At 46.4% G+C, this 19,754-nt stretch overlaps 1 protein-coding gene across 1 annotated transcript in view; it reads left to right on the top strand.

The window, feature by feature from the left end:
- Window positions 1–19,754, top strand: part of LOC110513838 (synaptotagmin-7-like) — a gene marked incomplete at its 3' end in the record, with an annotated part of 98,265 nt that overhangs the window by 22,954 nt on the left and 55,557 nt on the right. Inside the window, exon 3 of the mRNA XM_036973475.1 lies at window positions 14,457–14,597. Within this exon, the coding sequence (XP_036829370.1) occupies window positions 14,457–14,597 (141 nt within the window). The remainder of the gene's footprint in view (window positions 1–14,456; window positions 14,598–19,754) is intronic.

The raw sequence follows: 19,754 nt of genomic DNA, 5'->3' as shown, positions 1-19,754 counted from the left end.
TCCTCGATCAGCGCACGGTCCAGCACGTCCCGAGAGGGAACCCAACTCCTCTCCTCAGGACCGTACCCCTCCCAATCTACGAGGTACTGGTGACCACGGCCCCGAGGACGCATGTCCAAAATCCTGCGGACCCTGTAGATGGGTGCGCCCTCGACAAGGATGGGGGGGGGGGGGGGGGGAGACGAGCGGGGGCGCGAAGAACGGGCTTGATACAGGAGACATGGAAGACCGGGTGGACGCGACGAAGGTATCGCGGAAGAAGAAGTCGAACTGCGACAGGATTAATGACCCGAGAAATACGGAACGGACCAATGAACCGCGGGGTCAACTTGCGAGAAGCCGTCTTAAGGGGAAGGTTCTGAGTGGAGAGCCAAACTCTCTGACCGCGACAATATCTAGGACTCTTAGTTCTACGCTTATTAGCAGCCCTCACAGTCTGCGTCCTATAACGGCAAAGTGCAGACCTGACCCTCTTCCAGGTGCGCTCGCAACGTTGGACAAAAGCCTGAGCGGAGGGGACGCTGGACTCGGCGAACTGAGATGAGAACAGCGGAGGCTGGTACCCGAGGCTACTCTGAAAAGGAGATAGCCCGGTCGCAGACGAAGGAAGCGAGTTGTGGGCGTATTCTGCCCAGGGGAGCTGTTCTGACCAAGACGCAGGGTTGCGAAAAGAAAGACTGCGTAAGATGCGACCAATAGTCTGATTGGCCCGTTCTGCTTGACCGTTAGACTGGGGGTGAAAGCCGGAAGAGAGACTGACGGAAGCCCCAATCAAACGGCAAAACTCCCTCCAAAATTGAGACGTGAATTGCGGACCTCTGTCCGAAACGACGTCTGACGGAAGGCCATGAATTCTGAAAACATTCTCGATGATGATTTGTGCCGTCTCTTTAGCAGAAGGAAGCTTAGCAAGGGGAATGAAATGAGCCGCCTTAGAGAACCTATCGACAACCGTAAGAATAACAGTCTTCCCCGCTGACGAAGGCAGTCCGGTGACAAAATCTAAGGCGATGTGAGACCACGGTCGAGAGGGAATGGGAAGCGGCCTGAGACGGCCGGCAGGAGGAGAGTTACCGGACTTAGTCTGCGCGCAGACCGAACAAGCAGCCACGAAACGACGCGTGTCATGCTCCCGGGTGGGCCACCAAAAACGCTGGCGAATGGAAGCAAGCGTACCCCGAACGCCAGGGTGGCCGGCTAACTTGGCAGAGTGAGCCCACTGAAGAACGGCCAGACGAGTAGGAACGGGAACGAAAAGAAGGTTCCTAGGACAAGCGCGCGGCGACGGAGTGTGAGTGAGCGCTTGCTTTACCTGCCTCTCAATTCCCCAGACAGTCAACCCGACAACACGCCCCTCAGGGAGAATCCCCTCGGGGTCAGTGGAGGCTACTGAAGAACTGAAGAGACGAGATAAAGCATCAGGCTTGGTGTTCTTAGAGCCCGGACGATAAGAAATCACGAACTCGAAACGAGCGAAAAACAGCGCCCAACGCGCCTGACGCGCATTAAGTCGTTTGGCAGAACAGATGTACTCAAGGTTCCTATGGTCAGTCCAAACGACAAAAGGAACGGTCGCGCCCTCCAACCACTGTCGCCATTCGCCTAGGGCTAACCGGATGGCGAGCAGTTCGCGGTTTCCCACATCATAGATACGTTCCGACGGCGACAGGCGATGAGAAAAATACGCGCATGGGTGGACCTTGTCGTCAGAGAGGGAGCGCTGAGAAAGAATGGCTCCCACGCCCACCTCTGACGCGTCAACCTCGACAACGAACTGTCTAGAGACGTCAGGTGTAACAAGGATAGGAGCGGATGTAAAACGATTCTTGAGGAGATCAAAAGCTCCCTGGGCGGAAACGGACCACTTAAAGCACGTCTTGACAGAAGTAAGGGCTGTGAGAGGAGCTGCCACCTGACCGAAATTACGGATGAAACGACGATAGAAGTTCGCGAAGCCGAGAAAGCGCTGCAGCTCGATGCGTGACTTAGGGGCGGGCCAATCAATGACAGCTTGGACCTTAGCGGGATCCATCTTAATGCCTTCAGCGGAAATAACAGAACCGAGAAATGTGACGGAGGAGGCATGAAAAGTGCACTTCTCAGCCTTCACAAAAAGACAATTCTCTAAAAGGCGCTGGAGGACACGTCGAACGTGCTGAACATGAATCTGGAGTGACGGTGAAAAAATCAGGATATCGTCAAGGTAAACGAAAACAAAGATGTTCAGCATGTCTCTCAGGACATCATTGACTAATGCCTGAGCTAAGCTGGAGCTGGAGCGTTAGCGAGGCCGAAAGGAAGAACCCGGTATTCAAAGTGCCCTAACGGAGTGTTAAACGCCGTCTTCCACTCGTCCCCCTCCCTGATGCGCACGAGATGGTAAGCGTTACGAAGGTCCAACTTAGTGAAAAACCTGGCTCCCTGCAGGATCTCGAAGGCTGAAGACATAAGAGGAAGCGGATAACGATTCTTCACTGTTATGTCATTCAGCCCTCGATAATCTATGCAGGGGCGCAGAGACCCGTCCTTCTTCTTGACAAAAAAAACCCCCGCTCCGGCGGGAGAGGAGGAGGGGACTATGGTACCGGCGTCAAGAGCTACAGACAAATAATCCTCGAGAGCCTTACGTTCGGGAGCCGACAGAGAGTATAGTCTACCCCGGGGGGGAGTGGTTCCCGGAAGGAGATCAATACTACAATCATACGACCGGTGTGGAGGAAGAGAGGTGGCCCTGGACCGACTGAACACCGTGCGCAGATCGTGATATTCCTCCGGCACCCCTGTCAAATCACCAGGCTCCTCCTGTGAAGAAGAGACAGAGGAAACAGGAGGGATAGCAGACATTAAACATTTCACATGACAAGAGACGTTCCAGGAGAGGATAGAATTACTAGACCAATTAATGGAAGGATTATGACAAACTAGCCAGGGATGGCCCAAAACAACAGGTGTAAAAGGTGAACGAAAAATTAAAAAAGAAATGGTTTCGCTATGATTACCAGAAACAGTGAGGGTTAAAGGTAGCGTCTCACGCTGAATCCTGGGGAGAGGACTACCATCCAGGGCGAACAAGGCCGTGGACTCCCTTAACTGTCTGAGAGGAATGTCATGTTCCCGAGCCCAGGTCTCGTCCATAAAACAGCCCTCCGCCCCAGAGTCTATTAAGGCACTGCAGGAAGCTGACGAACCGGTCCAGCGTAGATGGACCGACAAGGTAGTGCAGGATCTTGAAGGAGAGACAGGAGTAGTAGCGCTCACCAGTAGCCCTCCGCTTACTGATGAGCTCTGGCTTTTACTGGACATGAAGTGACAAAATGACCAGCAGAACCGCAATAGAGACAGAGGCGGTTGGTGATTCTCCGTTCCCTCTCCTTAGTCGAGATGCGGATACCTCCCAGCTGCATAGGCTCAGCTCCCGAGCCGGCAGAGGAAGATGGTAGTGATGCGGAGAGGGGGGCAACGGAGAGCGCGAGCTCCTTTCCACGAGCTCGGTGACGAAGATCAACCCGTCGCTCAATGCGAATAGCGAGTTCAATCAAGGAATCCACGCTGGAAGGAACCTCCCGGGAGAGAATCTCATCCTTTACCTCTGCGCGGAGACCCTCCAGAAGACGAGCGAGCAAGGCCGGCTCGTTCCAGCCACTGGAGGCAGCAAGAGTGCGAAACTCAATAGAGTAGTCAGTTATGGATCGACCTTAATGACCCATACCACTCTATAATATGGAATATAATGACCCATACCACAGTATAATATGGAATATAACGACCCATACCACTCTATAATATGGAATATAATGACCCATACCACTCTATAATATGGAATATAACGACCCATACCACTCTATAATATGGAATATAACGACCCATACCACTCTATAATATGGAATATAACGACCCATACCACTCTATAATATGTAGTATAACGACCCATACCACTCTATAATATGGAATATAACGACCCATACCACTGTATAATATGGAATATAACGACCCTAATGACCCATACAACTCTATAATATGGAATATAATGATCCATACCACTCTATAATATGCAATATAACGACCCATACCACTCTATAATATGGAATATAACGACCCATACCACTCTATAATATGGAATATAATGATCCATACCACTCTATAATATGGAATTAAACGACCCATACCACTCTATAATATGTAGTATAATGATCCATACCACTCTATAATATGGAATATAACGACCCATACCACTCTATAATATGGAATATAACGACCCATACCACTCTATAATATGGAATATAACGATCCATACCACTCTATAATATGGGGTATAACGACCCATACCACTGTATAATATGGAATATAACGACCCATACCACTCTATAATATGGAATATAACGACCCTTACCACTCTATAATATGGAATATAACGACCCATACCACTCTATAATATGGAGTATAATGACCCATACCACTCTATAATATGTAGTATAACGACCCATACCACTCTATAATATGGAATATAACGACCCATACCACTCTATAATATGCAATATAACGACCCATACCACTCTATAATATGGAATATAACGACCCATACCACTCTATAATATGTAGTATAACGACCCATACCACTCTATAATATGGAATATAATGACCCATACCACTCTATAATATGGAATATAACGACCCATACCACTCTATAATATGGAATATAAAGACCCATACCACTCTATAATATGGAGTATAACGACCCATACCACTCTATAATATGGAATACAACGACCCATACCACTCTATAATATGGAATATAACGACCCATACCACTCTATAATATGGAATATAACGACCCATACCACTCTATAATATGTAGTATAACGACCCATACCACTCTATAATATGGAATATAACGACCCATACCACTCTATAATATGGAATATAACGACCCATACCACTCTATAATATGGAATACAACGACCCATGCAACTCTATAATATGGAATATAACGACCCATACCACTCTATAATATGGAATATAACGACCCATACCACTCTATAATATGGAGTATAATGACCCATACCACTCTATAATATGGAATATAACGACCCATACCACTCTATAATATGGAATATAACGACCCATACCACTCTATAATATGGAATATAATGACCCATGCAACTCTATAATATGGAATATAACGACCCATACCACTCTATAATATGGAATATAATGATCCATACCACTCTATAATATGGAATATAACGACCCATACCACTCTATAATATGGAATATAACGACCCATACCACTCTATAATATGGAATATAACGACCCATACCACTCTATAATATGTAGGATAACGACCCATACCACTCTATAATATGGAATATAACGACCCATACCACTCTATAATATGGAATATAACGACCCATACCACTCTATAATATGGAATATAACGACCCATACCACTCTATAATATGGAGTATAATGACCCATACCACTCTATAATATGGAATATAATGATCCATACCACTCTATAATATGGAATATAACGACCCATACCACTCTATAATATGGAATATAACGACCCATACCACTCTATAATATGGAATATAACGACCCATACCACTCTATAATATGGAATATAACGACCCATACCACTCTATAATATGGAATATAATGACCCATACCACTCTATAATATGGAATATAACGACCCATACCACTCTATAATATGTAGTATAATGATCCATACCACTCTATAATATGGAATATAACGACCCTAATGACCCATAGCACTCTATAATATGGAGTATAAAGAAAGAACAAATTGAATGAGACAAAATAAAAGGCTTTTTATTCCCAAACAAAGAGGAAGGAGCTAATCAGCGGTCTAGCTATTCCAACACCTCTCATGCCTTTGCCGAGTGAATATGAGTTATGACAACATGAGACTGTTTCCAGGGTAACGTTCTAATTGAGGGCTCCACTACACTGGAAATAACAACAGCGTTCCTCCAACAGCGTTCCTCCAGACAGACTACACTGGGCCCATCAACAGGGTTCCTCCAGACAGGCTACACTGGGCCCAACTACAGTGTTCCTCCAGACTACACATGGGCCCAACTACAGGGTTCCTCCAGACAGACTACACTGGGCCCAACTACAGGGTTCCTCCAGACTTCACTGGGCCCAACTACAGGGTTCATCCAGACAGACTACACTGGGCCCAACTACAGGGTTCCTCCAGACAGACTACACTGGGCCCAACTACAGGGTTCCTCCAGACTTCACTGGGCCCAACTACAGGGTTCCTCCAGACGACACTGGGCCCAACTACAGGGTTCCTCCAGACAGACTACACTGGGCCCAACTACAGGGTTCCTCCAGACTTCACTGGGCCCAACTACAGGGTTCCTCCAGACTACACTGGGCCCAACTACAGGATTCCCCCAGACAGACTACACTGGGCCCAACTACAGGGTTCCTCCAGACTACACTGGGCCCAACTACAGGGTTCCTCCAGACTACACTGGGCCCAACTACAGGGTTCCTCCAGACAGACTACACTGGGCCCAACTACAGGGTTCCTCCAGACTACACTGGGCCCAACTACAGGGTTCCTCCAGACAGACTACACTGGGCCCAACTACAGGGTTCCTCCAGACTACACTGGGCCCAACTACAGGGTTCCTCCAGACTACACTGGGCCCAACTACAGGGTTCCTCCAGACAGACTACACTGGGCCCAACTACAGGGTTCCTCCAGACTACACTGGGCCCAACTACAGGGTTCCTCCAGACAGACTACACTGGGCCCAACTACAGGGTTCCTCCAGACTACACTGGGCCCAACTACAGGGTTCCTCCAGACAGACTACACTGGGCCCAACTACAGGGTTCCTCCAGACTACACTGGGCCCAACTACAGGGTTCCTCCAGACGACACTGGGCCCAACTACAGGGTTCCTCCAGACAGACTACACTGGGCCCAACTACAGGGTTCCTCCAGACTTCACTGGGCCCAACTACAGGGTTCCTCCAGACTACACTGGGCCCAACTACAGGATTCCTCCAGACAGACTACACTGGGCCCAACTACAGGGTTCCTCCAGACTACACTGGGCCCAACTACAGGGTTCCTCCAGACTACACTGGGCCCAACTACAGGGTTCCTCCAGACAGACTACACTGGGCCCAACTACAGGGTTCCTCCAGACTACACTGGGCCCAACTACAGGGTTCCTCCAGACAGACTACACTGGGCCCAACTACAGGGTTCCTCCAGACTACACTGGGCCCAACTACAGGGTTCCTCCAGACAGACTACACTGGGCCCAACTACAGGGTTCCTCCAGGAATCTGAGATTAGTTCAGAGCTGCTCTCTCTCTCCATGTTCTCTATCCCTTTTCCTTTCCCTGCGTTGTTGGCTTTAGTTGCATATCTCCAGGTAATAATATCTCCAGGTAATAATATCTCCAGGTAATACTATCTCCAGGTAATAATATCTCCAGGTAATACTATCTCCAGGTAATAATATATCCAGGTAATACTATCTCCAGGTAATAATATCTCCAGGTAATAATATCTCCAGGTAATAATATCTCCAGGTAATAATATCTCCAGGTAATACTATCTCCAGGTAATAATATCTCCAGGTAATACTATCTCCAGGTAATAATATCTCCAGGTAATACTATCTCCAGGTAATACTATCTCCAGGTAATAATATCTCCAGGTAATACTATCTCCAGGTAATAATATCTCCAGGTAATAATATCTCCAGGGAATAATATCTCCAGGTAATACTATCTCCAGGTAATACTAGCTCCAGGTAATAATATCTCCAGGTAATACTATCTCCAGGTAATAATATATCCAGGTAATACTATCTCCAGGTAATACTATCTCCAGGTAATAATATCTCCAGGTAATACTATCTCCAGGTAATAATATCTCCAGGTAATACTCTACCACCTGTAGGATCCTTTTCATCATTCTCCCTCTGTGGGGTGTAATCAGTCTTTATCCAGTATGTCCCAAATCAGTATTTTATCCAGTATGTCCCAAATCAGTCTTTCATGCAGTATGTCCCAAATCAGTCTTTTATCCAGTATGTCCCAAATCAGTCTTTTATCCAGTATGTCCCAAATCAGTCTTTATCCAGTATGTCCCAAATCAGTATTTTATCCAGTATGTCCTAAATCATTATTTTATCCAGTATGTCCCAAATCAGTCTTTTATCCAGTATGTCCTAAATCAGTCTTTTATCCAGTATGTCCTAAATCAGTATTTTATCCACTATGTCCCAATTCAGTCTTTTATCCACTATGTCCCAAATCAGTCTTTTATCCAGTATGTCCCAAATCAGTCTTTTATCCAGTATTTCCCAAATCAGTCTTTTATCCAGTATGTCCCAAATCAGTCTTTATCCAGTATGTCCACTATGTCCCACTATGTCCCTGAGAGCAGAGAGGGTGGAGGAGGGATGAGAGCAGAGAGGGTGGAGGAGGGATGAGAGCAGAGAGGGTGGAGGAGGGATGGGAGCAGAGAGGGTGGAGGAGGGATGAGAGCAGAGAGGGTGGAGGAGTGAAGAGAGAAGAGAGGGTGGAGGAGGGATGAGAGGGTGGAGGAGGGATAAGGATCATCATTGCAGAAAAGAGAGAAGATGAAAAGAGAGCTAGAGAAGGGAAGGAGAGAGAGATAGTGACAAAAGAGAGAGAGAGAGCAGTAACCCAGAAAACGTTTACACACACCAAGCACCTCGGGAAACTGTGATACTCAAATAGAAACAATTAGACCAGATCTTCTTAATGAGGCTTAATGATCCCTCAACATCTCTGGAGGAAAGTGAGAGAGAAGGAGAGGCAGGGATGGAGAGGGAGAGAAAGGGAGAGAGGGAGAGAGAGACGGAGAGGCAGGGATGGAGAGGCAGGGATGGAGAGGGAGAGAGAGGGAGAGAGGGAGAGAGAGACGGAGAGGCAGGGATGGAGAGGGAGAGAAAGGGAAAGAGAGAGGGATGGAGAGGGAGAGTGAGAAGAAGAGAGTGGGAGAGTGAGAAGGAGAGGCAGAGATGGAGAGGGAGAGAGAGGGATGGAGGGAGAGAGAAGGAGAGGCAGGGATGGAGAGGGATGGAGAGTTAGAGAAAGGGAAAGAGAGAGAGGGACAGAGAGGGAGAAGGAGAGAGCAGGAGAGGCAGGGATGGAGAGGGAGAGAGAGAAGGAGAGGCAGGGATGGAGAGGGAGAGTGAGAAGGAGATGGAGAGAGAGAGAGAAGGAGAGACAGGGATGGAGAAGGAGAGAGTAAGAAGGAGAGGGAGAGAGAGAAGGAGAGACAGGGATGGAGAGGGAGAGAGAGAAGGAGAGGGAGAGAGAGGGGGAGAGAGAGAAGGAGAGGGAGAGAGAGAAGGAGAGGGAGAGAGAGAAGGAGAGAGAGAGAGAGAAGGAGAGAGGGATGGAGAGGGAGAGAGAGAAGGAGAGACAGGGATGGAAAGGGAGAGAGAGGGATGGAGAGGGAGAGTGAGAAGGAGAGGGAGAGAGAGAAGGAGAGGTAGAGAGAGGGATGTAGAGGGAGAGAGAGAAGGAGAGGGAGAGAGATAGGAAGAGAGAGAAGGAGAGGGAGAGAGAGAAGGAGAGGGATGGAGAGGGAGAGATGCTGGTTAGAAAGGTGCATCTTGAGAAGACAGATTAAATTACTGTAGGCTACTGTGTGTGTGTGTGTGTGTGTGTGTGTGTGTGTGTGTGTGTGTGTGTGTGTGTGCGTGCGAGCGTGAAAACAAAAGTGGTCCTAAAACGGAGCCTTGAGGAACACCGAAATGTACAGTTCATTTGTCAGTGGATAAACCATCCACAGAAACAAATTGATATCTCTCCGACAGATAAGATCTAAACTAGGCCAGAACTTGTCCGTGGAGACCAATTTGTGTTTCCAATCTCTCCAAAAGAATGTGGTGATCGGATGGTATCAAAAGCAGCACTAAGGTCTAGGAGTACGAGGACATAGGCAGAGCCTCAGGTCTGACGCCATTAAAATATAATTTACCACCTTCACGAGTGCAGTCTCAGTGCTATGATGGGGTCTAAAACCAGACTGAAGTGCTTCATATATATTGTTTCTCTTCAGGAAGGGAGTGAGATGCTGCGCAACAACTTTTTCAACATTTTGGAGAAGAATGGGAGATTCGGTATAGGCTGATAGTTTTTTTTATATTTTCTGGGTCAAGATTTGGCTTTTTCAGGAGAGGCTTTATTACTGCCACTTTTAGTGAGTTTGGTACACATCCGGTGGATAGAGAGCCGTTTATTATGTTCAACATAGGAGGGCCAAGCACAGGAAGCAGCTCGTTCAGTAGTTTAGTTGGAATAGGGTCCAGTATGCAGCTTGAAGGTTTAGAGGCCATGATTATTTTCATCAATGTGTCAAGAGATACAGGATTAAAAAACTTGAGTGTCTCCATTGATCTTAGGGCCTGGCAGAGTTGTGCAGACTCTGGACAACTGAGCTTTGGAGAATTTAGAGAGGATTTAGAGAGGAGTCCATATTTAGCTTCCTAATTATCATGAGCTTTTCGTTAAAGAAGTTCATGAATTTATCACTGCTGAAGTGAAAGCCATCGTCTCTTGGAGAATGCTGCTTTTTAGTTAGCTGTGCGACAGTTTAAAAAAATTAATTTTGGATTGTTCTTATTTTCCTCAATTAAGTTGGAAAAACAGGATGATCGAGCAGAAGCGGGGGCTCTTCGATACGGCACGGTACTGTCTTTCCAAGCTAGTCAGAAGACTTCCAGTTTGGTGTAGAGTCATTTCCATTCCAATTTTCTGGAAGCTTGCTTCAGGGCTCGGGTATTTTCTGTATACCAGGGAGTACATTTCTTGTGACTAATGTTTTTTGTTTTTAGGAGTGCGACTGCATCTAGGGTATTACGCAAGGTTAAATTAAGATCCTCAGTTAGCTGGTTAATTGATTTTTGTACTCTGATATCCTTGGGTAGGTAGAGGGAGTCTGGAAGGTCATCTAGGAATCTTTGGGTTGTCTGAGAATTTATTGCACAGCTTTTGATGATCCTTGTTTGGGGTCTGAGCAGATTATTTGTTGCGATTGCAAACGTAATAAAATGGTGGTCAGATAGTTCAGGATTATGAGGAAAAACATTAACATCCACAACATTTATTCCATGGGACAAAACTAGGTCCAGAGTATGACTGTGACAGTGAGTAGGTCCAGAGACATGTTGGACAAAACCCACTGAGTCGATGATGGCTCCGAAAGCCTTTTGGAGTGGGTCGGTGGACTTTTCCATGTGAATATTAAAGTCACAAAAAATGTGAATATTATCTGCCATGACTACAAGATCCGATAGGAATTCAGGGAACTCAGTGAGGAACGCTGTATACGGCCCAGGAGGCCTGTAAACAGTAGCTATACAGAGTGATTGAGTAGGCTGCATAGATTTCATGGCTAGAAGCTCAAAAGACGAAATACAGTTGTTTTATTTTTGTAAATTGAAATTTGCTATCGTAAATGTTAGCAACACCTCTGCCTTTGCGGGATGCACTGGAGATATGGTCACTAGTGTAACCAGGAGGTGCGGCCTCATTTAACACAGTAAATTCATCCGGTTCAAGCCATGTTTCTGTCAGGCCAATCACATCAAGATTATGATCAGTGATTAGTTCATTGACTATAACTGCCTTGTCTGTGTGTGTGTGTGTGTGTGTGTGTGTGTGTGTGTGTGTGTGTGTGTGTGTGTGTGTGTGTGTGTGTGTGTATGTGTGTGTGTGTGTGTGTGTGTGTGTGTGTGTGTGTGTGTGTGTGTGTGTGTGTGTGTGTGTGTGTGTGTGTGTGTGTGTGTGTGTGTGTGTGTGTGTGTGTGTGTCTCTTTGTCATTGTGTATATGTGATGTGTAGAATACCACAGTCATTACCACTGAATCAATGTCTAGGTAATTAGCAGCCCTTTGACAGTAGCAGATATATCACGTTTAACTGTATTACTGCATTATTCTATTATAATGATCAGACTATTAAACTAGCTGGACCTTTTATCCTGCGGGATCCTGTTGTAATATCCTTCCCTGGATTAGATAGAGCACTGTGGGAACTAAAGCCTTGTTCACACTGCAGGCCTTAATGCACTGTGGGGACTAAAGCCTTGTTCACACTGCAGGCCTTAATGCACTATGGGGACTAAAGCCTTGTTTACACTGCAGGCCTTAATGCACTATGGGGACTAAAGCCTTGTTCACACTGCAGGCCTTAATGCACTGTGGGGACTAAAGCCTTGTTCACATTGCAGGCCTTAATGCACTGTGGGGACTAAAGCCTTGTTCACACTGCAGGCCTTAATGCACTGTGGGGACTAAAGCCTTGTTCACACTGCAGGCCTTACTGCTCAAATCTGTTTCGTTTTTCAAATCTGTTTTTGGAATACTGACTGTTCAATCAGCAACTTACAAGTAAATTACAAATAGGATGTCTGTGTTCAGACAGCAGTCATTTACTGACATGGCTACACTAGTTGTCATAGTAACGACGGGTGTGTGATCAGTGGTGAAGGCTGATTGATGGTGGTGCTTGTGCTTCCTATCACTCAGAAGTTATGTAACAAGCTAAGGATGACAATTATGCCTCGCCAGGGTCGTTTCCCAGCTGTAAAAATACTTTTAAAGCCTCAGAGGATCAGTTGATCCATCTTTTGTGCTAGCCACAGCAGTCAGCTAGCTAGGTAGCCACAGCAGTCAGCTAGCTAGGTAGCCACAGCAGTCAGCTAGCTAGGTAGCCACAGCAGTCAGCTAGCTAGGTAGCCACAGCAGTCAGATAGCTCGGCAGCCACAGCAGTCAGCTATCTAGGTAGCCACAGCAGTCAACTAGCTAGGTAGCCACAGCAGTCAGCTAGCTAGGTAGCCACAGGTCAGCTAGCTAGGTAGCCACAGCAGTCAGCTAGCTAGGTAGCCACAGCAGTCAGCTAGCTAGGTAGCCACAGCAGTCAGCTAGCTAGGTAGCCACAGCAGTGAGCTAGCTAGGTAGCCACAGCAGTCAGCTAGCTAGGTAGCCACAGCAGTCAACTAGCTAGGTAGCCACAGCAGTCAGCTAGCTAGGTAGCGGTGTAGCGTTCTAGCACAGTCACTTATTTGTTTGTAAACAATGAACAAGCTAGTTAGCTGCCTCATGCTCTTGTCAGACTGTCAACAGAGTAGCTAGCGAGCAACAAGATATGCCAAATAACAGTCTAAAAACCAAACAGACACAAGTAACATGTCCAGGAATCCGATGTTTATCTGATTTCAAATCACCTTCGAAGGTAGTTTGAAATGTGGCTTGAAATATTTGATTCAATGTGCTTTTTGGGTGTTCAGACTGCAGGAAAAATATCAGATACGAATCGGATGTGTATAAAAATAGGATTTCAGTCACTTCAAACTGCCAGCGTGCACAAGGCTTGATAGACTTTATTCATATGGCGGCCATTGCCCATTGACTAACGTTTGTTTGCACAATAACCTTCTAATTGTATAATTGTTTTACTGTGAATAAGGTCAATGACAGAGGTGTTGAACACACTTCCTGGAGGACCGTGTGTCTGGGTCATGGTTTTATCATGTCCTTTTCATTTGTGTCCATAACCAATTAATTACCTCAAGCACAAGGGAGGTGCAAAAACCATCCGACACAGCCCTCCAGGAAGTGAGTTTGACTCAGCCCTCCAGGAAGTGAGTTTGACTCTGCCCTCCAGGAAGTGAGTTTGACTCTGCCCTCCAGGAAGTGAGTTTGACTCTGCCCTCCAGGAAGTGAGTTTGACTCTGCCCTCCAGGAAGTGAGTTTGACTCAGCCCTCCAGGAAGTGAGTTTGACTCTGCCCTTCAGGAAGTGAGTTTGACTCTGCCCTTCAGGAAGTGAGTTTGACTCTGCCCTTCAGGAAGTGAGTTTGACTCTGCCCTTCAGGAAGTGAGTTTGACTCTGCCCTTCAGGAAGTGAGTTTGACTCTGCCCTTCAGGAAGTGAGTTTGACTCTGCCCTTCAGGAAGTGAGTTTGACTCTGCCCTTCAGGAAGTGAGTTTGACTCTGCCCTTCAGGAAGTGTGTTTGACACTGCTCTTCTGGAAGTGAGTTTGACTCTGCCATTCAGGAAGTGTGTTTGACACTGCCGGTATGGGTTGAGGGTGTCTTCTAAAACATGTTTCCCTTTCTGACCAGAGTTCCTTTGGTTTCTCTTATATGATCTCTCTTGTTTTCCGCTGTTTTCTTCCTGTGCCTTTATCATTTTATAAGCCTCATATGATCTATTTATGACCTTTCTCTGACCTTTCTTTGTTCTCCTTCTCTCTTCCCTCGCTCCATGTCTCCTGATTCCTCCTCCTCAATTATTTTATTTTCTTTGCCTCTTCCACGTGTCTCTCTCTCTCTCTCTCTCTCTCTCTCTCTCTCTCTCTCTCTCTCTCTCTGTGTTTCCCACTGTTTCCCACTGTTTTCCGGCTGGCCAGCGAAGGGAAGATTGTGGTTCTGTCTTTGGCTATTGGTTTGGCTGAGCAAGATGACTTTGCCAATATCCCTGATCCAATCACCTCCATGCAGGAAGCACCACCAGCCAATCAGGAAGCACTTCCTCCTCCACCTGACAAGAGGTACCAGTCACAGTGTGAGAGAGATGTGTGTGTGTGTGAGATGTATGACAGAGAGCTGTGTGTGTGTGTGTGTGTGTGTGTGTGTGTGTGTGTGTGTGTGTGTGTGTGTGTGTGTGTGTGTGTGTGTGTGTGTGTATGTGTGAGAGAGAGAGAGAGAGAGATTTATAACAGAGAGCTGTGTGTGTGTATAAGAGAGAGGGGTGTGTGTGTGTGTGTGCGTGTGCGTGCGTAAGTGTGTGTGTGGAAGAGAGAGAATTGGGACGGAAATGGGTGTAAGAGAGACAAGGACAGATAGCAGGTCTGTTATTACTGATGTGTCATTTCAGTAGGTATAGTTGGTAGATAGCAGGTCTGTTATTACTGATGTGTCATTGCAGTAGGTATAGTTGGTAGACAGCAGGTCTGTTATTACTGATGTGTCATCACAGTAGGTATAGTTGGTAGATAGCAGGTCTATTATTACTGATGTGTCATTACAGTAGGTATAGTTGGTAGATAGCAGGTCTGTTATTACTGATGTGTCATTACAGTAGGTATAGTTGGTAGATAGCAGGTCTGTTATTACGGATGTGTCATTACAGTAGGTATAGTAGAGTATGTTGGTTTCCACAGTCTGGTCACCCCTGATACAAGTCATTATTCAACGTCCATTGATGTCTGAGGACGTTGGGCGAGGATGTGGAAACCGGCCACTAGGGGCACCACTGTTACCTTCCAGTAGGTTTAGGTTGTGGACGGGGACAGGGAAGGGGATGGAGAAGGGGACGGGGAAGGGGACAGGGGACAGGGAAGGGGATGGAGAAGGGGAAGCGGAAGGGGACAGGGGAAGGGGACAGGGGACGGGAAGGGGACAGGGGACGGGGACAGGGGAAGGGGACAGGGGACGGGGACAGGGGATGGGGTCAGGGGACAGGGGAAGGGGACAGAGGACGGGGGACAGGGGAAGGGGACAGGGGAAGGGGATAGGGGACGGGGAAGGGGACAGGGGATGGGGACAGGGGAAGGGGACAGGGGACAGGGGATGGGGACAGGGGACAAAGGGATGGGGATGGGGACAGGGGAAGGGGACAGGGGACGGGGACGGGGACAGGGGATGGGGACAGGGGAAGGAGACAGGGGATGGGGATGGGGACAGGGGAAGGGGACGGGGACAGGGGACGGGGACAGGAGACGGGGACAGGGGACGGGGATGGGGACAAGGGACAGGGACAGGGGACAGGGGAAGGGGACAGGGGACGGAGAAGGGGACAGGGGACGGGGACAGGGGAAGGGGACAGGGGACAGGGGACAGGGACAGGGGACAGGGGATGGGGGATAGGGGAAAGGGACCGGGGAAGGGGACAGGGGACGGGGTCGGGGATAGCGAATGTGCCTCTGATTCCAATAGATGCAAGTTCGAATCCAGAAAGTTGATCTTGATTATTTTTTTTTTTAAACCTTATTAACCCCAAACCTTAACCATAGAAATTCAGAGTTAATGCCTAAACTTAACCTTAAACACTTTGACATTAGACTTTGAAACCACTTTGAAATGTTACATTTGAGAAACGTGGATGAAGATACATTATGGCGTGAGTGTGAGAGCTTTTTGGGTTGCCAACCAAGGCTGTCTGCCGAATGAACCAATCTAGAGGTCTTGTCTTGACATTACAGACTTCATGCAGTTTCATTGTGAGACCTGGTGAGAGCAAATTACAATGAGATGACTGATAAACAGCCAGTCAAGGAGACCACAGCAGGACAATGAGATGACTGATTAAACAGCCAGTCAAGGAGACCACAGCAGGACAATGAGATGACTGATTAAACAGCCAGTCAAGGAGACCACAGCAGGACAATGAGATGACTGAAAAAACAGGCAGTGAAGTGAAGAAGGGAGAGATAAGAGGTGAATAGTAAAGGAGTAACCCAGCTGTTATCTCCCGTCTGGACTGCTGCTACTTACTGTGACTGTGTGCTACTGATATCTGTCTCACCTGCTACGTACTGTGACTGTGTGCTACTGATATCTGTCTCACCTGCTACGTACTGTGACTGTGTGCTACTGATATCTGTCTCACCTGCTACGTACTGTGACTGTGTGCTACTGATATCTGTCTCACCTGCTACGTACTGTGACTGTGTGCTACTGATATCTGTCTCACCTGCTACTTACTGTGACTGTGTGCTACTGATATCTGTCTCACCTGCTACGTACTGTGATTGTGTGCTACTGATATCTGTCTCACCTGCTACGTACTGTGACTGTGTGCTACTGATATCTGTCTCACCTGCTACTTACTGTGACTGTGTGCTACTGATATCTGTCTCACCTGCTACGTACTGTGACTGTGTGCTACTGATATCTGTCTCACCTTCTACTTACTGTGACTGTGTGCTACTGATATCTGTCTCACCTGCTACGTACTGTGACTGTGTGCTACTGATATCTGTCTCACCTGCTACGTACTGTGACTGTGTGCTACTGATATCTGTCTCACCTGCTACGTACTGTGACTGTGTGCTACTGATATCTGTCTCACCTGCTACGTACTGTGACTGTGTGCTACTGATATCTGTCTCACCTGCTACGTACTGTGACTGTGTGCTACTGATATCTGTCTCATCTGCTACGTACTGTGACTGTGTGCTACTGATATCTGTCTCACCTGCTACGTACTGTGACTGTGTGCTACTGATATCTGTCTCACCTGCTACTTACTGTGACTGTGTGCTACTGATATCTGTCTCACCTGCTACTTACTGTGACTGTGTGCTACTGATATCTGTCTCACCTGCTACGTACTGTGACTGTGTGCTACTGATATCTGTCTCACCTGCTACTTACTGTGACTGTGTGCTACTGATATCTGTCTCACCTGCAGGTGAATACACTACGGTCGTTCTGGATACGAGTGTCTGCTAAATGACTAAAACATAAATTATGTAAAGCTGTAGTAATGCAGTACTAAACCAGTACTAACCCAGTAGTAATGCAGTACTAAACCAGTACTAACTAACTAAAGCAGTAGTGAAGTAGTACTAGTGCAGTTCTAACCCAGTAGTAATGCAGTACTAACTCAGTACTAACCCAGTAGTAAAGCAGTACTAACCCAGTAGTAAAGCAGTACTAACCCTGTAGTAAAGCAGTACTAAAGCAGTAGTGAAGTAGTACTAGTGCAGTACTAACCCAGTAGTAATGCAGTACTAACCCAGTACTAGTGCAGTACTAACTCAGTACTAGTGCAGTACTAACTCAGTACTAGTGCAGTACTAACCCAGTAGTAATGCAGTACTAACCCAGTAGTAAAGCAGTACTAAAGCAGTAGTGAAGCAGTACTAGTGCAGTACTAACCCAGTAGTAATGCAGTACTAACCCAGTACTAACCCTGTAGTAAAGCAGTAGTGAAGCAGTAGTGAAGCAGTACTAGTGCAGTACTAACCCAGTAGTAATGCAGTACTAACCCAGTAGTAATGCAGTACTAACCCAGTACAAACCCTGTAGTTTAGCAGCACTAAAGCAGTAGTAAAGCAGTACTAGTGCAGTACTAACCCAGTACTAGTGCAGTACAAACCCAGTACTAGTGCAGTACTAACCCAGTACTAGTGCAGTACTAACCCAGTAGTAATGCAGTACTAGCCCAGTAGTAATGCAGTACTAACCCAGTACTAACCCAGTAGTAAAGCAGTAGTAAAGCAGTAGTGAAGCAGTAGTGAAGCAGTACTAGTGCAGTACTAAAGCAGTACTAAAGCAGTAGTAAAGCAGTACTAGTGCAGTACTAACCCAGTAGTAATGCAGTACTAACCCAGTAGTAATGCAGTACTAACCCAGTACTAACCCAGTAGTAAAGCAGTAGTAAAGCAGTACTAGTGCAGTACTAAAGCAGTACTAAGGCAGTAGTAATGCAGTACTAACCCAGTACTAACCCAGTAGTAAGGCAGTAGTGAAGCAGTACTAGTGCAGTACTAACCCAGTACTAGTGCAGTACTAACCCAGTACTAACTCTGTAGTAAATCAGTACTAAAGCAGTAGTAAAGCAGTACTAGTGCAGTACTAAAGCAGTACTAAAGCAGTAGTAATGCAGTACTAACCCAGTAGTAAAGCAGTAGTAAAGCACGAGTAAAGCAGTAGTAATGCAGTACTAAAGCAGTACTAAAGCAGTAGTAATGCAGTACTAAAGCAGTACTAGTGCAGTACTAAAGCAGTACTAAAGCAGTACTAGTGCAGTACTAAAGCAGTACTAAAGCAGTACTAAAACAGTACTAGTGCAGTACTAAAGCAGTTCTAAAGCAGTAGTAATGCAGTATTAAACCAGTAGTAAAGCAGTAGTAAAGCACGAGTAAAGCAGTTCTAAAGCAGTAGTAATGCAGTACTAACCCAGTAGTAAAGCAGTAGTAAAGCAATAGTAAAGCAGTACTAACCCAGTACTAAAGGAGTACTAAAGCAGTAGTAATGCAGTAGTAAAGCAGTAGTAATGTAGTACTAGTGCAGTACTAACCCAGTAGAAAAGCAGTACTAACCCAGTACTAAAGGAGTACTAAAGCAGTAGTAATGCAGTAGAAAAGCAGTAGTAAAGCAGTACTAGTGCAGTACTAACCCAGTAGTAATGCAGTACTAACCCAGTAGTAAAGCAGTACTAAAGCAGTAGTGAAGCAGTACTAGTGCAGTACTAACCCAGTAGTAATGCAGTACTAACCCAGTACTAACCCTGTGGTAAAGCAGTACTAAAGCAGTAGTGAAGCAGTACTAGTGCAGTACTAACCCAGTACTAACCCAGTAGTAATGCAGTACTAACCCCGTAGTAAAGCAGTAGTAAAGCAGTAGTGAAGCACGAGTAAAGCAGTACTAGTGCAGTACTAAAGCACTACTAAAGCAGTAGTAATGCAGTACTAACCCAGTACTAACCCAGTAGTAATGCAGTACTAACCCAGTACTAACCCAGTAGTAATGCAGTACTAACCCATTACTAACCCAGTAGTAATGCAGTACTAACCCAGTGCTAACCCAGTAGTAATGCAGTACTAACCCATTACTAACCCAGTAGTAAAGCATGAGTAAAGCAGTACTAAAGCAGTAGTAATGCAGTACTAATGCAGTACTAACCTTACTAATCTAGTACTAATGCAGTACTAATGCAGTAGTAAAGGGGTACTAATGCAGTACTAATGCAGTACTAA

The sequence above is a fragment of the Oncorhynchus mykiss genome, unplaced genomic scaffold, assembly GCF_013265735.2.
Source record: "Oncorhynchus mykiss isolate Arlee unplaced genomic scaffold, USDA_OmykA_1.1 un_scaffold_257, whole genome shotgun sequence".
NCBI classification, from domain to species: domain Eukaryota; kingdom Metazoa; phylum Chordata; class Actinopteri; order Salmoniformes; family Salmonidae; genus Oncorhynchus; species Oncorhynchus mykiss.
The sequence above is the reverse complement of the archived record's forward strand: the minus strand, read 5'-3'. Positions and strand labels throughout refer to the sequence as shown.